The sequence below is a fragment of the Ixodes scapularis genome, unplaced genomic scaffold, assembly GCF_016920785.2.
Source record: "Ixodes scapularis isolate PalLabHiFi unplaced genomic scaffold, ASM1692078v2 ptg001463l_1___fragment_2___debris__unscaffolded, whole genome shotgun sequence".
NCBI lineage: Eukaryota > Metazoa > Arthropoda > Arachnida > Ixodida > Ixodidae > Ixodes > Ixodes scapularis.
Window position 1 is genome coordinate 1 of NW_024610153.1, and position 23822 is coordinate 23822.

The 23822-nt window shown below is 49.0% G+C and overlaps 1 protein-coding gene across 1 annotated transcript in view; it reads left to right on the forward strand.

The window, feature by feature from the left end:
* Positions 1 to 10652: 10652 nt before the first annotated feature.
* LOC8053575 overlaps positions 10653 to 23822 on the forward strand; it is a gene marked incomplete at its 5' end in the record, with an annotated part of 32033 nt that continues 18863 nt past the window's right edge. The window contains one exon of the mRNA XM_042288268.1: positions 10653 to 10949. Coding sequence (XP_042144202.1) covers positions 10653 to 10949 — 297 coding nt within the window. The remainder of the gene's footprint in view (positions 10950 to 23822) is intronic.

Sequence of the window (23822 nt, forward strand, 5' to 3'; positions counted from 1 at the left end):
CGCGCGCATTTGCGGAGTTCGAGTACGAAGCTTCGCGCCTCCGCCACGGAGGAGAACGAGAGAACGGCGCCACGAGGCGTCAAAAAGGGATGACGTATGTCTCACGTGATGCGCGCTCCGCGGAGGAAAGGAGCGGATTTCTCCTAGGGATGCCGCGAACTTTTTTCGAATCGAAGTTTCGATGATCGAATCAAGCGGTTCGAAAGGTTCGAAAGAGTTCGATTTTTTAATTGTTTATATCGTAAAATTCGACGGAGGTCGAATTTTCGAACTTGTTAAGCTAAGAAGTTCGACGCTTTTCGAACCGTCGAACTTATTACGCTAAAAAGTTCGATCTTTTTCGAACTTTCGAACTTATTGCGCTGCAAGGTTCGATGCTTGTCGAACTTTCGAACTTGACTGACCAAAAAATTCGATGAATTTCGAACTTTCGAACTTATTTATCAAGAGAATTCGAAAAGTTTCGAACTTTCGAATTCTGAAAAGTCCTCAGTTCGACGAACTTCGAACTTTTAGGGTAAACGTTCGACGTTCGTCGAACTTCGAAAGACCGGCGGACGGTTTCATTTGATTTCAAGTAGTGGGGTACATTCGTAATTTTTTTTTCTCGAACTTTTACACGCGGTGCTGCGTTCCTTACGAAAGACAATGTCGTTTATTTCAATGATCTGGCATGCTTAGGTTTAAAGAAATAAATCCCCGAAGGGGCGAGGAAGGACGACGGGTTTTTGACGATTATCGTTTGTGCCAGATTTGAAGCACGCTGCAGCCGGAGCTATTTATGGTAGATATGTTATACTTTTTTAAGAATGATCTATGTATAGTTTAGGTAAGTGCCGTCTTAAGATGTGATTATTGTTATTCAACGAGAGTTTCGAAGAAATGTCCAAACATGTATCTGCATGCAATTATGACCTAAACTTGATATTTATTTTCGTCTAAGTTAATTCTGCACTGGCAAATATTCTAGCACGTCTGGGACACTCGTCGTCTCATTTAATTGCCTGACCAACTTCGCAGAATCTAGATATCACACCCTAACTTTTCTAAACTTGATTTTGTGAAAACAAGTGAGTCGTGAAAACGTCATTTGAAACTGAAACTGTGGAAAAACTTGAAAGTCGGACTTCGAACTTTGAAAACTTTGATTAAAAAGAAAATCAAAATCTTCAAAGTTTTTTTTTTTTTTTTTTTTTTTTAATTTAGCGTTAAAAGAGTATCGAAACCTTCGACTTTTCGAACTTTATGCAAAAGGAAAATCGAAATCTTCGAATTGTTCGACCTTCATGTCTATAAAAATTCGAAGCGTTCGAAGTTTTCGAATTTTTTTTACAAAGAATTTCGAAATCTTCGAATTTATCGAACCTGAAGTAAAAAAATATTCAAAATTTTCGAATTCGAAATTTTAGAAACCGTGAAAGCTTCAAAATTTTCGAATTCGAAACTCCGCTGTGGACAAAAGTTGCGAATTTTTCGAAATCGAACCGCGGTCGGTACGAATATATCGAAATTTTTCGAAATCGAACCTCAGTTCGCTTCGCAAATATCGAAACCTTTCGAAATCGAACCTGACTGGTTCGCGACATCCCTAATTTCTCCTTCGTGTGGATACCCCTTTAAGAGGTGTGGATTCAGTACAGTCAGCCTTTTGAACGTATACACCAACACGCGGCGCTGACGTCACGCCGCTGCAGTGGACTTGGTATTGGTAGGGCGCGTGCGCAGACGCCCCACGCGAATCTGGTTCCCCCGAACGCCCAGTGCGCACATCTCGTGTGGGCTTGTTCGTAAACAGTGCGTTGGCCTATCGCCGACGTGCGCGACCAAGAGCATCGCCGCAGTCGGCCTTTCGTGATTGGCCAAGCGGTCACTATGAAAGTCTTGAATGAAATTAATTCGTTAATAGGATAAGGATGCCAGACTGTCAACTTTGACGGTGTTGCTTAGGACGCTCATGTGAGTGCAAACTTCTACCGCATGCGTTTCATACACCATAGAAATTGACGTTAGCTATCAATGACCCTAGCTGTGACGTCAAAAGGGAGCCGCCGAAACATCTCGTCGCAAACAGGTGCTATTCAATGGCAACAATAGTTAAGTCAACACCACATAGTCTTTAAGGCCTCTACGCTCTTCCTATGACGTCACGCCATAAGCCTGACCGCCTGACATCTCCTCTATTTTTTAGTCGTTCCGCAACGGTAGTTTTTCCGTTAGAAGTGATTTCTGACCGGACCAGGGATGATTCGGACGTGACAGTAAGTGATGTGGTTTGTAATGTGATGTGGAACAAAACGTGCATAAGACGTGAACCCCTGGATATTTTCTCGGAAAAAAAGTTTGAGGTCAGGATATGGAGGGGACGTTTTTAATTAGGGCACGTTTTGTTGGACTTGCAGACGGTAATTTTTCTTGACAACTACGCTATTCTGTAGTTTTATGTAATTGTGACGGTACCTCTGGGTCTGTTTATGAATAAAAAACTCAAGCTTGGAGAACTTGGCACAACCTGCCAGTTTAGCGAACAACTTCTCCGGGGTTGACAAAAGGTAGGCCTCCTATCGCACGTCTAGATTCACAGTACCCCTGTAGCCCCCGCAGATTCAGACTGAGCTGTCTTTTTTGACAACGGGTATTTTTGGTATCGCCCATCTGGAATGCCGAACTGGCTCCAAAATGCCCTGCTTTACCAACTTGTCCAGGGCCTCGTCCATTTTTGGAATCATGTCAAAAGGAACTGAACGTAGTTTGAAGAACTTCGGCTGGGCGGTTGATACCACTGCCACCTGTACTGGTGGTCCCTTGCTTTTTCCCAATTCAGGCTGGAAAACCTTGGCGTGCTTCCGCAGCACAGCTGCTGTCGACGGGCTTTGGCTACTCGTCATTGCCTCCAGCTGGTTGACCTTCAGCTCAACTCCGAGAGCCTTGAACCAGTCACGGCCTAGCAAGCCGACGCCTGCTCCTTTGACCTAGACAAGACGCAGTCTTTCTTAGCGCGTTTTGTAGTTGACGTCAACTGTAGCGGAGCCCAGCATTTTCAGTTCTTGCTCATTGTACGTGCGAAGTCGCAACTCACACGGCTGAAGCTTGCACTTCGAGAGACGCAGCCGGCGCATAGTTTTTTCGTTCACTTCGGAACACACCGCTCCCAAGTTGAATTCTATTGCAAGGGATTCACCGTTTGCTTCGACTGCGACGAAGAACCTGGGCTTTTCGGCAGTTGGAAAATGCCGTAGACGACCGCCGTCTCGCAGCCTTGTCGCCGACCGCCCTGACGGCCCGCTCGCCGCCGACCACCTTGAGGTTTGTCACATTACGACTTGAGCGTAGACGTCGGTGAAAACTGCCTGGCCTTCCGCTGGAAAACTTGCTTGCAAAAGTGGCATTGCCCGTGTTGGAAACGACGCTTGTCCGGCGCGTGTCACCCTCCGCAACGGAAACACTTGCCGCTTGACTGTGACTTCGGCGCTGTGACGTTGGGCTTAGCGCTCGGCGCCCTGTTATTTACAACTCGACACAGTTCCGTAGACTCCGTCCCCCGGATTCTTTTGGTCTGAAGGGGGGCATATTCCGCCGCTATCGCTTTCTCCATGGCCCTGGTGAAGAAAGCCGCCCTTGAACAGAAGCCGCCTTTGAAGAGATTCTTACCGGAGACCGCAGGGCCAACCTGTCTCGAAGCATATCGTCCAGCGTCGACCCAAAATCGCAGTGCTCCGACAGCCGGCGAAACTCGGGGATGCAGTCAGCGGTGCTCTCACCCGGCCGCTGGCGGCATTTTTCGAACTAAAACCGGTGAAGGATAACGGACGGCCTAGGGTTGAAGTGAGCCGTCAGTTTCGAGACGATATCCTCGTAACTTGTTTCGGACGGAAGAGCCGGCGAACAGAGAGAACGAAGATGGTGTGCGTCGCCGCCCCGCAGACCGTGCATAACACTGCACGTTTCTTGTCGGCCGCCTTGAAGTCGTTCGCGATGAAGTAGAACTCTAGTCACTCCAGGTACAAAAGTCATGTCGCGTCGGTACTCGGCACAAACTCGCCGATGGTGCCAAATGTCGTCGCTGCCGCCATCGTACCTTGCTGGCCGAGCGCGTCCGCTTCGTCCCCCGTTGCCGTTGTCGCTTACTTCTTTACCTCGTCACTAATGTTATATATTTAATATCGGAAGGGTTACAAGTCTATTTACAAGTGGAACGTTTACACTGAGGCATACACCACAGTGTTCCATCTGACATGACAGTCAGTCGTCTTCTTCTCTCACGTGGCACGGACTACGTGTAAAGCTGCCTAACGGGGAAAAAACATCTATGACAGGTCTATACTCCGTGACAACTTTTCTTGGCAATGCAGTGGAAGGTACAGGCCCGCGTCCCCTCCCATTTTGAGTGTACGCAGGCTCTCCTCCTCCCCCATTTCCGGGGAGAGAAGGAGAGCCTGCGTACACTGAAAATGGGAGAGGGGACGCGGGACGTACCTTCCATTGCATTGCAAAGAAAAGTTGTCGCGGAGTATAGTCTTAACCCTGCTGAGCAAAAGAGCTCACTAAAAGAAAGACGACGACGAACCCCCGCGATAGGGTGCCTACATGTCTGTCTGTCTCAGGGTGAAGACATCCATTGTTGCCCTGAATCTGCCAGCGCGTGACTCTCTCGCGCACTCGGTGCGTGACTTGGGCGGTAAAATGGCGTCTATGCATTAGCTAAAGCTATGCGCTCGAGCTGAGTGACAGCAGATTGCGCGCGCTCCAAAATGCATAAAAGAACGATTGGGTGGAAAAATGGCTGAGATGTCGCCACTCAAGCAAAAGCGCGCGTGTGTATGAAGGCACTCTACCCCGCGAAACATCCAACGATCTGAACGTTTTAAAGGAGCGATGCCGCCAAATGTTGATCATAGCCACGTGCTGGGGTTGGCAAAGCACAGGGCACGCGCTGAGTTCCAGACATTGTTATGGCTCGGTTATTGTCGTTGTTGCAGCGATTGGACACGGGCCATTACCCGAATACATGTCGAAGCATCGATTGTCACAAGCCGAGATGGAATGCGTACGCAGTCTTCGCGTCCACTGTGGGAGCAGCATTTGAATATCGTCACCGCAAATCTCGATGACGCATTCCCGGGGATTGTACTGTTGCCATTGTCCCCACAGCTCCGTCATCAAATTTTGCGAAGGAACAAAAGGCGGCTTTGGAACGAGAGAGTGAAAGAGAAGCTCAGCTTTCATCCTTTGAATTCAGCCGCGACGAAGATGCTTCTTGGTCAGTAGTGTTGCGTTCGAGTATTCTTGAATCCCACTATTGCCAGGAAGCTGGTGTAAAGTAAGAAACATTCCTACCGAATGTCGTTGCACAGCCCCTTTAAAGGAGCTGTGCAACGATATTCAATTGGAATGTTTTTCTCTCTACACGAGCTTACTGGCACACCTAGGACTCAAGGATGCTCACACGCAACGCCATTGGCCAAGAAACTCCTTTGTTGCGCTGTAATTTCAAGGACAAAAGCGATCATTTTCATTCAATCTCTCCTTTGCAAAATTTGATGACGTAACTCGGGGATCGCAGTACACCCAAGTGACGATATTTGAATGCGGTTCATAGATTGGACCCGAGCATTGCGTGGGCACTCGACTTGGGCTCGTGACAATTGCTAGCTCGAGAAGCATTCGGGTGGTGACCCGTGTCCAATCGCTGCAACGACGACAACAGCCGAGCCATAACAATGTCTGGAAATCAGCGCGTGTCCTGCGCTTTGCCAACCCTAGCGCGTGGCTATGATCAACACTGGCGGCATATAATCGGCTCCAGATCACGTGGCCGCTTGTTCTGGCTGCGAGTTGAGGGGGTGAACGCTGCTCGTTTTTCTTAAATTTTTTCCTGGGACTTCTATTGCGTGGGGTGAAAAACGAACGCGTGTTTCATAGGTCATTAACGTTAGGGATCCGTTTTAAGCGGTATTTGCGCAAAGTACAAAAAATGTTGCATCGCTCCTTTAAGCTCTGTGCACATAGTAAATACCTTCTACATTTAATGGCTGCATATTTGACGAATTCGACAACTTATATGAAGACGGGTGAACAGCGGCTCGGCTCGGCTTCGTCGAGCCGAGTCGAGGTGACCGGAGAAGTCGGACACATCGTTTCACGTCACACGATGTGGAGAGCAGTTATTGGAGGAGCAGTCTATAGCTGGTGTTGGTTGAGTTCGTTTCTGCACAGCGAAAGCTTTCGACTAGCTTCCACAACGCTTCCGCAGCGTGCTTTGTACACTACCAAGGTTGTATTTATTCTTAGAAGATTAGTGGGGACTCGCTGCTAAAACTGACAACCTTGATGATGTGGAACGCACGTTGCTAAACAACTGTGGAAGCTCGCCGTCAGCACGTGCTCAGCAGTCGCGCACATAGCTATGGCCTCCAGATTTCATTAAAGCCCCTCTATCCTGGGAAAGGTGGCGCCATTCATTGTTGTCGAAATGCTCAAAGCTAAAGCCCCTTGATAAAGGCGTTTTTTACAAGTACAGCCAACCATTGTTAAGGAACCGCGCGAGACACTGGCCACGAGCGGGTGCTCCGCCGCCATTCGCTTCCGGACCGCTCATTTCAGTGCTGCGCCGTCATTCGCTTCCAAGGGCCGCTCGAGATGCGAGTCTCGTGCACTCGCGCATTTGACGCTACTTGCACGACAAACGCACACCTATCGAGGGGCTTTACTTGAAGCACGTGCCACGCGCCACCTTTGGGAAGAACATGGCGTCTGATATCTAGCTCAGTGCTACAGTGTACTATACTCCGCGACAACTTTTCTTGGCAATGCAGTGGAAGGTACAGGCCCGTGTCCCCTCTCCCATTTTGAGTGTGCGCGGGCTCTCCTCCTCTCCCCGGAAATGGGGGAGGAGGAGAGCCTGCGTACACTTAAAATGGGAGAGGGGACGCGGGCCTGTACCTTCCTCTGCATTGCCAAGAAAAGTTGTCGCGGAGTATAGAATACTTGGGTAGTGTTGGGACCGGAGGGGCTCGCCTGAAGCGCGTGGTATTGATCGCGACAGGTGTCGACACTGGCGCGTTATCCAGAAGGTGTGCGCATGCGCGGCCGCATGCGCGAAAATATGAATCTTTGGTGCCGCTTTGGTGGAGTGCACATAGAATTTGTGATACGGCTACGACCTGCCAGCGGTCGTACCGCGGCATCAATTACGCTGCGGCACGATCGTTAGCAACATGATGCTTTAGTGTATTGGACGGTACAAGCTACATTACCCTTCCTTTACATAAAAACAATTGCGACTTTAATGAAGCGGATTGCAATTGTTTAAGCGTAGAATTAGCTGCGACTTTCGGTTTGTCGGATGGTGAGCGTTTTAAATGAAATGCCCATTCCCTTGGTCGCAAAGGCCGAACATTATATGTTTGAAAGGGATATCTAAAACTCAGAAGCAGTTTTTTTGTTGTTGTTGTTGTTTTTTTCCTATCTTATTTTGTAATGGAACAAAACGGCACATATTTAAGTCCGAGATTGTTTAGTATGTTTTTAATACCCCAGGTTAACTTCTCTGTCTTCTTTTCTGTGCGTTTTTTTTTTTCTTGACCTTAATCAGCTTGCTTCACTTGTCACTCATTCTTGTGTTCATTTATGCGACAAACCACCTAAGCGACCATCGCAAAGAGATGAGAATTTTATATTTATTCATGGCTGCCACGACCATCCAAGGACGACCCGACGTTCAATTGTAAGAAATGGCTTATAAGCCGTGACAATTTTTATCACGCGTTTTAACATTGAACTTAAGTCCAAACACTGAAACAATGTGGGATGAACAAGTAATGCTTTATAAGATTCAAAGAAAACAAACAACAATTTCACATCATTTTGAGCATAAAACATGAGCACACCTAGATCAGGCAAGGAAAAAGTTGCAATAGTTTACAGCACGGCATTGAAATAATGGTTACAATGTGCAGCGCATACATGGTTACGGTATGCAGCGCATTATCCTCTTCAGGGTAAACCATCTGAAACCCACACGCTCATAACAATACATTTAACCGACAGCTGCTTTCTGACAACCAGGTAAGTCTCGCCTTATCTGGGTATTTCAAGGGAAAGACCCATGGTTTCCAAGGGGGCGTATCTGGTTCACGCAGTCATACAGGGTGTTTTTGTTTTATTCTTTACAGAACCTTAGATATTTTACAAAAAAAGGATGTGGCAGATATGTGGATGCCGTCTTTCGTTATATCTGTAGAGCTCGGTGGACAATAAATGGGTGAACAACCGTTGCAACGTTTAATAATTAATTCAAAATTTGCTAGTTCACTTGTTTATTAACGGCTTAATTGGCCATGGTGCAATTGCAGTTTTAAAAGCAGTCATTATTAAAGGCAAACACAATTTCGACAATTCGCGAAAAGGCCAACGAGGTTCGCGAAATTTATCGTAAAAGTTTGCCTTTCTTCGCCTGATTCAGAAACCGCGTTATGAATATAATACGTAGAAGAGTGACTTAGTCGGCTTGATGTGTGGCGCCGGCGAGTCCACTGAAGACACACTATCGAGTTTGTGACGAGGGGACAGAAACAACTGTGTCATTCTTCTATGCATCAATATCAGTACAACCTCATTCGCGCTTTCAGCGCGCGGTTTTCTAATTAAGCGAAGAAAGGCAAAATTTTAGCGATGAATATCTCAAAGCTCGTTGTTTGTTCGCGAACTTTCTAAATTCGGTTGGCCTTTAATAATGGCTCCCTTTAAAGCTGCAATTGCAACATGGCCCATGAAACCGTTCATTAAAAAGTTAATTACCATATTCGGCTAAGTAATCAAAATATCGCAATGGTTATTCACTCATGTAGGGTCCGCCGAGATCTACGGATGTACAGTGCAGACGGCCATACACGTATCTACTACCACCTTTTAATTAATTATGTAAAGTTCTGTAAGAATAAAAAAAAATATCCTGCATCAGCATGAACTCACAACATTGGACATGCCTGGGATGTAGTCATTTCTTCTTTTCGATTATGGGAGTAAGAAGCTTTTAAGTTTGTTGTCGGTTGTTCAAGAGTTCTGTCGCTGTTTCGCCGACGGCATTTCGGCACTACCCTTACGCGTTCACCATCCGCAAAATCAGAACACAAGATTCAAAGCATATTACGATGAAACACACGGAACTATGAAATCGTGGTCCCGACACGCGCACTGCTCGAAGTGCAAAACACACGGAACTATACTCTGTTTCACCTTGTGTCGGACCGCAGGAAAGGCTACAAGCGCGAGCTCCTTGCTGTAGGGCGCATCTCGGCGGCACAAGCTCTCGTGCACCAAGGGCAGCTGCCAACGCTATGAGCTCGCACTTCTAGCCTTCGCTGCGGTATAGACGCTTTACACACGCGCCAAATTACAGCCGCCATTGCTGACCTTCTTTTGTCTTACCGAGATGCCGAGCAACTGAAACGGTAGTTGACGATCCTCTACAAAGGCCGATGCTTTAGAAAAGGACACAGTTGAATCTAGTACGGCAATAACCTGGCCTGCTATGGTAATGATGAAGTGAAATTAACGAAATAAGAGGAAACAAAAACTGAAGGTCAGTTATGGCGGCCTCCATGCACAGCTGCTGCAAAGGGTCAATAACATAAGGTGAAACGGAGTGTATAAAATCGTCGCACCGACAGGAGCACCGCTCAAAGTAAAAAAAAAAAAGGCGGGCTGTGCGATTTCTTTTTGGATAACTCGACTACAGCGCCGCCACGAACTGTCAATACACGCGCCCTCACGAGCTCCCGTTGCCGAGCCGCTCAGGTCCCAACACTACCCAAGTATTCTAGTCATTCTAGTACACTGTATCAGTGCTGCGATGTGCCGCCATGATCTTCCCAAGGGCTGCACATTGCACGTGCCTCGTGCATCGATGCACCTTGCGCTACTTTTAAAACATGAAGAGGCTTTAGATGTCATCGTCCAACAAACCAGCAGTAGGACATGTAAAATAAATAAAGAGGACGAAAATCGCTCGACGATCCCACGACCTGATGCATTGCAGCGATACCTGTGCTGCTTACTCGACGATATGACGATGACGATCGATTGCATTGAGCCGATCACGCGTAATGCGATGATCTTATACTCAAATGACGTTGCGTTGAATTAGCGTCGGTACGTTGTTGATGAATAAATTAGTTTAAGTTCATGATGTGTTTTCCCGCCAAATATAGAAGGGACAATTAATTGGTACATAGGTCACGTGACGTCAATTCTTTTCGCTAAATTTAGCGGGGAACCTGAATTTGTCTAGGTCCCATGACTTCAGGTCAGGTGAAATGAACTTTCCCGCCAAATATAGCGGATAAAGTGAATTGGTGCATAGATCACGTGACGTCAATTTTTCCGCTAAATTTCGCGGGGAAGCTGAATTGGTGAGTGGGTCACGGGATGGTCATGTCACTTGACATCAATCCTCCCGCCAAATTTAGCGAGGAAGCTGAATTGGTGTATAGGTCACGTGACGTCAATTTTTCCGCTAAATTTAGCGAGGAAACTGACGGCGTTTACTCTCGCGCAGTTGTGAAATCGGCAAACGGGCCACTAACAGATGTCGCTGTAAAAAAGAAAAAAAAAAAGCAAATTTCGGCATGTTTTTTTGTATGCGTGTGTTGCAGATAAGCCGCAAGTGACACTCGAGTTCGGTGCTGGGCTGAAGGAATCCATGATCTACGAAGGCCACGACATCTTCTTCGTCTGCAACGCGTCCGCTTACCCCAGCATCACGGACGTCGTGTGGGACTTCAACGGTTCGCCTTTGCAGCAGAACAACAACAGCCGCGGACCCCTGATCGTCAACCAGAGGTACCTGGTGCTCCGGAACGTGCAGTACACAGACTCCGGAAACTACTCGTGCACGGTAACGAACCCCGAAGGAGTGACCACGAGCAAAAGGCTGCAGCTCAAGATACAACGTGAGTATGCAACGGGTTAAGTGAAGCCTTAACGGACGCGTCGTTTTAAATGCCCCAACCGCTCGCCTTGAGGTTCTTTTTCTATCGTAAACAATCCCATTCTTGCCGTCAACACCAGCCGCCAACACATGGCTTGCCTCGATGTCACACCAGCTGCAACTGTGGTGGTCTCCTGCTGAGCGCGTGCCTTGTGCGACACACATTTCGCAGATCTGATTTGTTGTACTCAGCAAGAACAAGTGAGAATAATCACCAGCATGGTGCGATGGCGTCACGTGCACGCCATGTACAGAAAGACCTGGTTTTAACGAATTTGAGGTGGATTTATTTTTGTTATTTTCGTTGGAAGCGGAAAGAAAGGCGGTTCGGCATTCATTGTGAGCATTCGGTGTTCTTTAGAGAGACAATGACAGTGCATTTAAGTACACCTACAATTTTTCAAACCACGAAGCAAAGGACTTGAGAGCCAAAAAAAAGTGTTTGCAACTCAAACCTCCGACGCGTTTTCGCAACAACCCAACTGGTCGAGAACTGGCCGCTCCAGGGCTCCCCAAACTACTCTCCACAGCCATTTGCGATAGAGATATGTAACTCAAAATATTTGAAAATTAAAAGCCGACTGCAGCGCATATCTTCATAAAATAAAAAAAAATAATAGAATTCAAAAACTGAATTTTTATAACCACACAATCATCGAAAAGGTGCGTATCTAAATGTTCTATATGAACGCGTAGCCGCGAGAAATCAGACAATGAACGTTACTGTTTTAGCGAGTAATGAACACCGTTTAACGAGTAACGAGCATCAGGAACTCTGTTACACCCACAAGCAACGTCATAGGATATCCCGCAGATTACTACGTAGTATATGCGGGCTTCTCTGTTAAAGTCATGCCACCACAGGTACGAGGGCAGTCTATTGTTACAGGTGTCCAGGCTGACATCGGCGGGTTACCCTACGACGTTATTGTGGGTGTAGCAAAGTCCTTGATAAAGGTGCGAAGGGGTCAACCCAGTCCTAAGGTTAGACAAAAACATATAACCAGGCCGATGGTGGTGCCTTATGCTCACGCCCTCTCCCATTAGGTTAAGCGAGTTGCTTACCAGTGTAACGTGCCAGTGGAGTTTTTAGCACCCCAGAAGCTGTCACGACTGTGCTGGGCTGTTAACTGAGGGAGTGTCAGAGATTTCTATTGTGATGTTAACCACCGCGCTCCTTTTGTCCCATGCGCACTAAGGATTCTGTACCAGGTCCCCTTCATATGTGGCTGGTTGTACATTGGACTAACGGGGAGGTGCGTGAACCTGAGGGCGAGGGAGCATTCCCTTGTTCTCTGTTCCTCCTGCGCTGGACATTTAACGGTACATTGCGGTAGGTGCGGTCGCGTGCCTTTTTTCAATGACTTGATGATCCTGCCGCGTGAAATATAATGAGATGTAAGAATAACGTAAAAATAAGACCGCCAGAGAGATTGAAGAGGCCTCTTTTATTTCATCAAAAGTAGAAGGGGAATATGTTAGCGTACCGTCGGTGAACTTGGGGGATGACGAAGTCCTTTTTATCAAGAACAGTGGCAAGCACGTGTCAAAGATATATGACGTAGTAGAAGTAGGGTGACTACCTTTCTGCAGGCGAAATGCGGGCCACTTTGACCGGGGGGGGGGGGGGGGGGGGGGTAATTAAGATGAGGACGGTATTTTTATCAGTCAAGAAAAAAAGTATTAAAGGAAATTTACCAACACGCACACCCCGAAATCCTATGCTGTCTGAAAGCCTATCATACCCCTGATAATTGTGTGCGGCAATTAAGTGACCTATTTTTGTTCGATTGTAATTGAAAATATTTTAATGAAAGTGTCGAAGTTGAAAACATAAAAATGACTGCACCAGACCCCAATGCATCAAAAGAAAATAAGAAACAGTAAATATTTTCCGGCTTATTGTTTCTTGTCGATACTTACTCTTACACTAACATACTCCTACACAAATGAGAAAGTTATGTTGTTTTTTTTCGGCCGTCAGAAGTTAAAGATTATTTTGTCTTTAATGGCCGTCTTCACAAAAAAAAAAAAAAACTTTTTACAACTTTTTTGCATAATAAATTAAGATTTGCAAATGATTACAATAGTTTATATTTCAGCTTTTGGCCAGCGATTTTCGCTTGCAATATTTTGCCATCAAGGGGAGAGGCACAACGGCGCATTCGCGTCGGTCTCCTGGAAGGTGTTGGGACCGAGCGGTGTCCGTGGTGGTGGAGGGGCGACTCGAGCCAGGCACCGGGCTAGAGCTCAGCGGGAACAACGATGAGCCGCGATCTCTATCGAAAAGTGCACTGTTTATTTACATGATGTACAGTTGGTTCAAGAACAGAGAGGGGGTTTGCTGGTCGAAGTTCGCTGGTTTTAAACACTTGGTTCTCCCTAGGTCCCTAGGTAGGGACCCCCACGTCGGCGGATGGTTGGCCAATCATAGACAGGTGTCCCGTTCAAATCCCGCCCCACATTCCATTGTTACGCACACTCAGCCGCCGTAAACACTTCACTGTCGGTCTAGACGGCGCCGAGAGTCTCACCAAAACACCGGCTCGTTGGAATTCACGCAGCTGGTCAAAACACCGTCCGGGGCCGAGACGTGACGTGCTGACTTTCGGCCCTTCGTGTCTTCACGTTGAATGAAGGCGTCCGGATGATCTCATCGCCCCGGATCGTGCCCTGGTGGTTCGGTCGTGAAACCTTAGCCGTTGTTTACGTCGCTCGGATGTTATATTACGGCGCCCGTCTGGTTCGTTCGCTGGGCCGGCGTGCTTCCGAAGCGACGATGACGCCAGGCTCGCTGAGTCAGATGACCTTAACCCGCGAGAGGCGCTCGACGAAAACAAACGGCCAGGTGCAGACATTGCAGAAAATGGTTCAGGGGGGGGGGGGGGGGGGGGGGCGCACTCATGACGGCGTTTAACCCTGCCGCGGGCCATACGCAACAGCTCCTCCGCCGACCGGAAGAGGGTCTTGAGATGGAGCAGTCAGCAACCGCTCCAACGAGAGAGCTGTCCCGCTGCCAGGGTCGTTGCCCGTAGTCCAGGCCTGGGTCCACCGTCCCTTGTACTCTCGGAAGAACGGCATTAGTGGTTCACGACGTCACGAACCGTCAGACCCCAAACACCAGCAAGTGCCCAACTCCGCCCGAAGGGCTGCCAAGTGAAACACGCAAACAAATATGTCCTAACCAAAAGCGGCCTACTTTTTCCAGCGTGCGGGTGCGACCAGCAGAGCTAGACCATACAAAACCCACATTAAATGAGAGCAACTCCAATATCTATAGATACGCACTCGTTCACCCATAAACACACAAAAAAATGGACTATCATGAAAAAAAGCTAACGCTTTACGCTAGAACAAACGACTCAAGCAATCGGCATTTGAATGCAACTTCCCCTTTTTGTAGGTCACATGGAAGTTATATTCCTGAAGTGCCAGACTCCATCGCAGCAACCTTCCATTTTTTGGTGACATTTGCTGCAGCCAGGTAAGAGGGCAGTGGTCGGTTTCGAATGTAAATCTAGCGCCCGACAGATAACAAGATAATTTTTGTACAGCCCAGACTAGGCAAGCACATTCCTTTTCGGAGGCGCTGTAAGCCTCCTCCCGTGTGGTCAGCTTGCGGCTGGCGTAGAGGATCGGGTGTTCTTCCCCACCCTCGTCCTTTTGGCACAATACCACCCCCATTCCCCTGTCACTGGCGTCGCACTGCACATAGAACGGTTGCGCGTAATCTGGAGCCCTCAAAACAGGGCGGTCCGACAGCGCCTTCTTTAGCTTGCTGAAAGCTTCTTCCTTATCCTCAGTCCAAATTACCTTATTTGGGGCATTTCCACGAAGGGCGTCCGTGAGTGGACTGGCTATCTGCGAGTAATTAGCAACGTATCGTTGATAATAGCCAGTCAAGCCTAAAAACGAACGGATCTGGGTCTTAGTTGATGGCCTAGGATAGTGCTCGATTGCCTCCACTTTGAGTTCGGATGGACGGCGACACCCCTGACCCACCACGTGCCCCAGATATAACACCTCGGCCCGTCCAAGCTGGCACTTTTCAGCCCTCACGGTGAGTCCAGCCTCCCGCAACCTCCGAAACACTTCCCTCAGGTGGATCAGGTGCTCGGACCATGTCTCTGAAAAGACAGCTATATCATCTAGGTACGGTAGCGCGAACCCCTCGATTCCTTTCAGGACGTTGTCCATCAGCTTCGAAAAGCAGAACGGAGCATTTTTCAGCCCGAAACTAAGCATAAGCGGGCGAAATGTCCCGAGCGGCGAAATAAACGCCGCGCACCGGCTCGCGTTTTCTGTGAGCGGCACTTGCCAGTAACCGCGGACGAGGTCTAAGGTGGAAATAAACCGCGCGGCACTCACTTGCTCGACCCTCTCCTCGATATTAGGGAGGGGGTATGTTTGGTCGACAGTCACGGCGTTCAACTTTCGGTAGTCAACGCAGGGCCTAGGCTCTTTGCCCGGTACTTCAACCAAGATTAACGGGGAAGTATAGTCACTTTCTCCCGCCTCAATAACCCCAAGATCCAGCATGCGCTGAACCTCTCGAGCCATTATTTCGCGCTGTCTAGGCGAAACCCGATACGGCTTTGACCTAATGGGGGTCTCTTGGCTAAGTTGAATATCATGACAGACGAGTTCTGTCCTGCCCGGCCGATCTGAAAATATGTCCTCAAACTCGTTTACTAGGTCTCGTAGTTCACTGACTTGCTCCTCTGTGAGCCTCTCAGTGTTTACCGCTTCGGCCAACACTGAGTCCACCCCGAGCACGCCCTTCTGTCCTTCCCAGATGGGAAACTCAGTGGGGACCTCTTGCGGCATGTTCCAAGCTAAGCTAACAGTCTCCTTCCTCCCTACGTACGGTTTCATCAGGTTCGAATGGTATATTCGAACTTTTTTTCGTCGCTCTCCTGTTTCTACCGCATAGTTGGTCGCAGAAAGTTTTTGCACCACTTTAGACGGACCCTCCCACTGTACTTCCAATTTATTTTTCACAGAAGGCCGAAGTAACATTACGCTGTCTCCTACTTCGAACTTACGGGATCTGGCTCCCTTGTCGTAATAACGCTTCGCCCGAAGCTGCGCCTCTTGCATGTTGGCCGTGACTATCTCCTGGGTATTTTGAAGGCGCTCCAAGAGTTTCAGTACATACTCCACCACGGTGGGGTCCTCTCCCTGATTCTCCCAAGATTCCCGAAGCATACGCAGCGGAGAACGCAGTGAACGTCCGTACACTAGTTCCGCCGGGCTAAACCCGGTAGCCTCGTGCGGCACCGTGCGCAATGCAAACATTGTCGCGGGTAAGCATGCCTCCCAGTCCCTTTTTTGTTCAAAGCAGAGAGCGCGTAAGACCCGTTTAAGCACTGAGTGCCACTTCTCCACTGAGTTCGACTGAGGGTGGTACACTGAACTGTGCACGATACGAATCCCACATTTTTCCAGAAATGTGGTCGTGAGAGCGCTCACGAAAACGCTGCCTTGGTCGCTTTGCACCTCCGCTGGAAAGCCGACTCGTGCAAAAACAGACAGAAGCGCATCTACGACAGCGGCCGAGCTAAGCTCTTTGAGTGGGCATGCCTCGGGGAACTTTGTGGCAGGACAGAGGATCGTCAGAATGTACTTGTACCCCGATTTGGTCACGGGAAGGGGGCCCACAATGTCTATAACTAGACGGCGAAAGGGTTCCGCTATTAGAGGCACGAGCGTCAAGGGCGCCTTCCGCTTCTCGTTGGGTTTTCCGACCCTCTGGCATGCATCGCACGACTTTACGAACGCTTCGGCGTCGCGAAAACACCCCGGCCAGTAGAACTCCTGGAGCAACCGGTCTTTAGTCTTTTTGACCCCAAGGTGGCCTGACCACGAGCTGCCATGCGACAAGCGCAGGAGGTCCGACCGGTACCTTTGGGGTACAACCAGCTGATCCAACAGTCTACCCTTTCGGTCTCTATAAGTGCGGTACAACACACCCGCCCTTTCATAGTAGGAAATGTTCTTTCTACTGACGCCTTCCCGAACTGTATTCCGAAGTTGTTGTAGACTTAGATCTGTCTGCTGCTCGGTGATCAGGAGCGATCTTTCCACTCCCAGCAATGTTTCAAAGCTGGATGAAATTGGTGGAAGTACGAGACCTCCGGGCCCCTCCAGCTCCGATCCTTCCTGCTCACTTATGAGAGCTCGATCACCCTCTGCCTCACTCACCCCAGGTTCAAAGTCGGTTTCACAAACCGCATCGTTTGCGGTGTCGAAAAGAGGATGCTCATTCTCTGCTAGTTCCGGTTCCCCCGAATTAGTCTCTCCTCTCCGACACGCTGCTTCGGCCGTTATCTGGCGCGCCTTAGCCCTCGTCAGGGCGTGTACCGTTCTTTCACTGAACGCGAGGCCCTTTTCTCGCAGCATCTGGTCCGACTTATTCGAAAATAAGTAAGGACAGCTCTGTGGCAGATTTTTCGAGACGGCTGCCTCTGTCTCTAGCTTTCCAAAGGGACCTCTTATGGTCACTCGCGCCATGGGAAGACAAACGCTCTGTTCCTCCACGGCCTGCTTTATCCAAGCGCATTCCCCGGAGTAATCTTCCGGTCTAACCCATGAAGGGTGGACAACGTCTACAGTAGCTGCGCTGTCGCGAAGGACACGACATGGCTTCCCATTAACCTCTAGGTCATGCATGTATGGCTCGAGGAGTTCCAGGTTGTCGTACTCATCCGTGTAGTGAAGCACTACTTTAGGCTTGTGACAAGACGCGGCGATGTGTCCCCTCTGCTGACAGTTGTAACAAATGGGTTGCTTGCGGGTTTCAAATGCATTGTTCTTTTCCCGCTTCCCTCTGTCACTGTGTTCGGACTCACCACTACTCCCCTCTTTCGGAGTTGTCTTTTCTGTCTGCCCATTTGGTTCCCGGGTATCTCGGCCATTTTTGCCCTTCGACCACTTATACGCACCCGGTGACTTTTTTGATTCACCTTGGGTCTCTTCCGCTTTCCTGCGGGTTGCGTATTCCTCCGCGAGCTCTCCCGCCCTTTCTACAGAGTCTACGTCGGATTTATCCTGAAGCCAGAATCTGACCGTGTCCGGAAGGCAACGATAAAACTGCTCTAGAGCCACGCATTCTATGACCCGGTCATGGTTCCCGTACACGTCGGCGCTTTTCAGCCACTCCGTCAGGTTAGCCCGCAAATCGTACGCAAACTCGGGATAACCTTGCCCTGCTTTCTTACGCATGCTTCGAAAGCGCTGTCGGAATGCCTCGGTAGAAAGACGATACTTGCGGAGCAAGCCAGCTTTGACTTTTGCATAGTCATCTGCGTCCTCCCTACTCAAACGGGCCACCACGTCCGCAGCTTCACAGGGAAGGAGGGTAAGCAACCTCTGAGGCCAAGAATCCTGTGCGAAGTTCATCTTTTCGCAGGTACGTTCGAAGTTTACGAGAAAAAGACCGATGTCCTCAGTCACCTTAAAAGGCTGCATCAGTTTACTCATTTTGAACTTCTCTGAGTGTCCGGCTCCCTCATTTCTCGGCAGTCCATTTTCGAGTTTCCGGTGTTCGAGCTCGAGCCTCTTTTCTTCTAGAACAAGTTCCTGCTGTTTTAGGTCAAGCTCCCGCTTTCGGTCGCTCGTTTTCTTTTCAACCTGCATCCAACAGTCTACTACGTCTTCTTGATCCAACTCTAAGGCGAGAATTCCATCAATGAGTTGCTGTCGTTTAGCGGCTCTAGGAATCTCTAGCCCGAACTCATCAGCCAGTTGCACTAGCTCTAGCCTCTTTAGCTTTGTCCAGTCCATCTCTGCAATGAGTGGCACCCACGCTCGGAATTAGTTATACTGTCAGGTACTACGACAAACGTTTCCCTTTCACCAGTACCAAAATCAAAGGTCCTCAAGTTCCCCCTGGCTAATCTCTATCGAGAAAATAGAACTTGGCAAACCCCCGAGCAAACCTGAACACTCACCAGACCGTGGTGTCCAACGACCGTGAGCCGATCTCCACCGCTGCCATCCAGTTGTTGGGACCGAGCGGTGTCCGTGGTGGTGGAGGGGCGACTCGAGCCAGGCACCGGGCTAGAGCTCAGCGGGAACAACGATGAGCCGCGATCTCTATCGAAAAGTGCACTGTTTATTTACATGATGTACAGTTGGTTCAAGAACAGAGAGGGGGTTTGCTGGTCGAAGTTCGCTGGTTTTAAACACTTGGTTCTCCCTAGGTCCCTAGGTAGGGACCCCCACGTCGGCGGATGGTTGGCCAATCATAGACAGGTGTCCCGTTCAAATCCCGCCCCACATTCCATTGTTACGCACACTCAGCCGCCGTAAACACTTCACTGTCGGTCTAGACGGCGCCGAGAGTCTCACCAAAACACCGGCTCGTTGGAATTCACGCAGCTGGTCAAAACACCGTCCGGGGCCGAGACGTGACGTGCTGACTTTCGGCCCTTCGTGTCTTCACGTTGAATGAAGGCGTCCGGATGATCTCATCGCCCCGGATCGTGCCCTGGTGGTTCGGTCGTGAAACCTTAGCCGTTGTTTACGTCGCTCGGATGTTATATTACGGCGCCCGTCTGGTTCGTTCGCTGGGCCGGCGTGCTTCCGAAGCGACGATGACGCCAGGCTCGCTGAGTCAGATGACCTTAACCCGCGAGAGGCGCTCGACGAAAACAAACGGCCAGGTGCAGACATTGCAGAAAATGGTTCAGGGGGGGGGGGGGGGGGGGCGCACTCATGACGGCGTTTAACCCTGCCGCGGGCCATACGCAACAAAGGACGACGTTCGCTTCTCGCAGTGCTTGGATAGAAAATGGCATACCATCGAGATTCACAAGTTTATCAGCGACCTCCGCGCTTCCCCGTGGCCCATTGTTCGGAAGCGCCATAATTTGCGTAGTGAATATTACGACAAAATGAAATGCGGGACATTTTAAAGATTTTGGTATTTCTTGCAAGACGCGGGACAAGAGCCCTGATTGCGGGACCGTCGCGCGAGTCGCTGGACGGGTGGTCACCCTAAGCAGAAGTCTTGTCTATAGGGCTGTCTTTTTATGTCTTATTTGGTTCTTCACTTCTTCCGGGGTTTATTTTCTGGTTCGCCTGAAAATTTAACTTTCAGTTGACAGTCAGCGCTGTGTCCGTGCACTTCTTTTACTCCTCGTTTGTTAATTATTTTGCGCTGTTTTCATATTTGCAGAGCTCCGCAAGCAATTGTTTATATGAAAAAAGTCAGTGTTTTATGCAGTACATCTGGAAGGAGGAGGCATTTAATTTTTCAACACAATCGCCGGATTCTACAGAAACCGGCGCACACTTGACCCTTCACAATGCTCCACCAAGGAACATTCGTGGCTGACATATTTTGATCATTTATTCCAGCCGGAAGCATATATGTGAGCCCAAGTCGACCCCTAACGCTGACGCAGCACTCGTGTCAATACGAGTACAGGTGTTTGAAGTGCACACCCGAAGTATGGCGGCTTTAGATATGTGGCCCAGCAGCTTCAAGGTAGTGCAGAATTTCGTAGTGGGTCTATTTCGAGCCTTGACGCCAGTCCTCATGAGGGAAGCTCAAAGAGTGAAGAAGTTTGAGAGTCGCCGCCTGGTGGACTTGTTTTGCTACACAAAGTGTGGATATTTTAACTTCATCGTAACTTACAGCGCGACCGGTACAAGGACAAGCAGAGGAGAAACACAAGACAAGCGCTGGTTGCGCAGTGCTTGTTTCGTGTTTTCGTGTTTTCTTCTCTGTCTGTGCTTGTTCCAGACGCGCTGTAAGTTATGACAAACTCTTACCAAGTCGCCCAATTGTCAATTTTGATAGTTTAACTTGTTCTACTGACCCAAGCATGCGCACGAGACATGTATTAAGCCAAACGCCTTTGTATTATGTAAATGCGAACATCATCGCGTTAAAACCACGCGTGCACCTGCTAAAGTGCCGGTCACCGAAGCGCTTTAATTCCATTCATACAAGGGCACTCAGCCACAGTTACCACACTCGGACAGCTGTCTCAGAACAAGTGAAGGGTCTACGTGCGCTTGCTTATCTTGAGCGCCCATCAAATGTGTGTACGCGCACTCTTCCACTGATAATTATTGTAGTAGGCTAGATCACGGATCGGTAGCCTGTGAGGGGCACCACTGGCCGTCATTGCTTGACACTGGGCAATACACGCAAGTTTATGGGAGAAACGCGCAAAAGTAGGAATACTGAAGCTTCTACGTGGTGCTCGACGGCGAGTATTGTATAATGTCGTTATATAATCCACGTGAAGATCAAATCGGTATTTCTCAAGCGTTCAAACATCGATTTAAAAAAAAAAAAAAAAAAAAGATCTAACTTTCTTGAGCACCAACAAAGAAAGAAACTTCGTGACAATAATACCGTCCTCGGGGAAGCATAGAAGTTGATGAATATCGAAGAAGTTCCCTCTTGACAGCGGCTTTCTGGAAATGAGCGAATTCCGCGCAGCAAAGCCTTCAAGCTTGTCGTCTGCTAAACCCAACCCATCGAAAGCGCACCGACTACACGGTAACTCTAGGTAACTGTTGTCTCATTGAGCAGCACTACATTTTTACCCCAGCGGAGTCACTCTTGACCACAAAACATTTATTTATAAGAACTGTGAGGGCTTTCAGTTTCAATGTTTGTGCACAAGCTGTTTGACGCGCGTTCCGAAGAGCAGCCTAAACGTTTCCGTGCCGACAACAACTTAAGAACGGGGAAAACTGCAGTTTTTGACGTTTTTTTTCCATAGAGTCTCATGCATTAAGTGGTTTCTCAAGCGATGGCTGCCGGTGGTGCCGCTCGACACCAGCAAGACAAGCCTCGATCCGCGATCCAGCCCATTACAATCAACGAGCTTTAGTCTTACCTTAGAGCGGCAAACCGGAACACACTGCCTTCAGCGGAAAAGGCCCCCTCCCCCCCCCCCCCCCCCCCTCGGTTGTCGCCATCTTGCCTGTTTGCCACATGATCACGTGACGTTAAGATGGCTGCGCCCAGAGGTGGGCCAGATCACGGTCAGCAGATGGGCACTCTGGGGCTGCGTTCCAATCTTACTCGAATGGATCCGAGTTAATCCGGCCGATCAAGTCACGTGACAAGACAGATAAAGCAATGCTGGACGCGGGTAGGCTTTCGAACGCAACGGGCACGAGACCTTCACCCAGGAGTGAAACAGAAACTGTGTTCGATTTACTTGCACCTCCTGCACCAATGCAGAACAGTGTAGGGCAGTCTACTTCCGGTATGTATATTGAGATACGACCGGAAGTACACCGCCCTACACTTTTCTGCCCCGGTGCAGGAGGTGTAAGTAAATCGAACGTGGCTTCTATCTGAGTCCTGGGTGAAGGTCTCGTACCTGGCCGTTGCGTTCGAAAACCTACCCGCGTCCAGCATTGCTTTATCTGTCTTGTCAAGTGTCTTGATCCACCGGAATAACTCGGGTCTATTCGAGTAAGATTGGAACGCAGCCCCAGAGTTCTCGTCTGCTAACCGTGATCTGGCCAATCTGGTCTGACCCACCTCTTGGCGCAGCCATCTTAACGTTACGTGATCACTAATGTTTCAAACAGGCAAGATGGCGGCAACTGGGGGGGGGGGGGACATTTTTAGCCGCTGGTTTACCACTTTAAGTCTACTCAAGCTCGTTGACTACAATAGACATCAGTGCACTCTTTACTTGTGAATCTGCCTTCCACGAATAGCCAAACTCTCGCTATGCCGTCTTGAGTATGATGGATTCTAATTAATTAATGGAAATAGGAACAATGTCCGACTGTCAACTTTGACGGTGCTCGTTCAAAGTCACTCTGACTTCAAGCTTGCCCCATGCTTTTTACGCCACCACCGAAATTGTCACTCGCAATCAATAATCTTTGTAGTGACCTCACAAATAGGAACCATAACCGCTCATTCACACTGGAAGCGGATCCGCGTTCGCAAAGCGGTTGCGAACGCGGTTATATGAAGGTCCAGGGCAATTGCACGCGCACACGATGACATCAAGTGCGCGTGCAATTGTATTGGATCTTTATACAACCGCGTTCGCAACCGCTTTGCGAACGCGGATCCGCCTCCAGTGTGAATGAGCGGTAAGAGGGAGCCACAGAAACCCATCGTCGCCAAACAGGGTCTTCACTGGGTGCCATATTTGAGTGCGCTGATCGCTGGCTACATTCCTCATCTGCAACTGATACACCAAACGCCCACTGAAGCTGACTAACTTGCGGCTGTCTAAACATACACATAACACAATTACAACTGTGGTGTAGAATGCGCGTTGCAAAAACACCGTGGAAGCCTGCCATCAGCACGTGTTCAGCGACCATAAGCTCAGCTATGGCCACCAGTGAATAGCCCTTATACAGGTAATAAAAACAGAATAAAAGAGGAGATGAGTGCGCGCGAGGACGTGAGATCTCCGAACTTTGGTTGGAATGATTCGTGGGTAGACAGAAAGCTGGCTGCCTTCGTCTCCAATCACTGTTAGAGAAGAAACGCCGTGAGCCGAGCGCCGAGCGCCGGGCGCCGGCGTTCGAACGGGTTCGAATAGCGAGTAAAGGCAAAGGCTTTGCGTCTGCCCAATAATGATTACATCCAGAGCACGGTGTTTTGACCTCCTCGCGTCGTCTCACCTCCTTCTCTCTCTTAGCCTCTACCCGCATTGTGCCTCTCACCGCGATATTGTCACGAATGACAATTGATGAGGCGACGGAAACTGAAGCAAACTCGATTTTTAATGGGGCAAACTTGTGCCCAAAACAAAATAAATAAAGGCTAGCGTCTCAGGCGTCGATGTCGGCGAAACAGCAGGAACGAACGCTGAAGCGAGACTGTCTC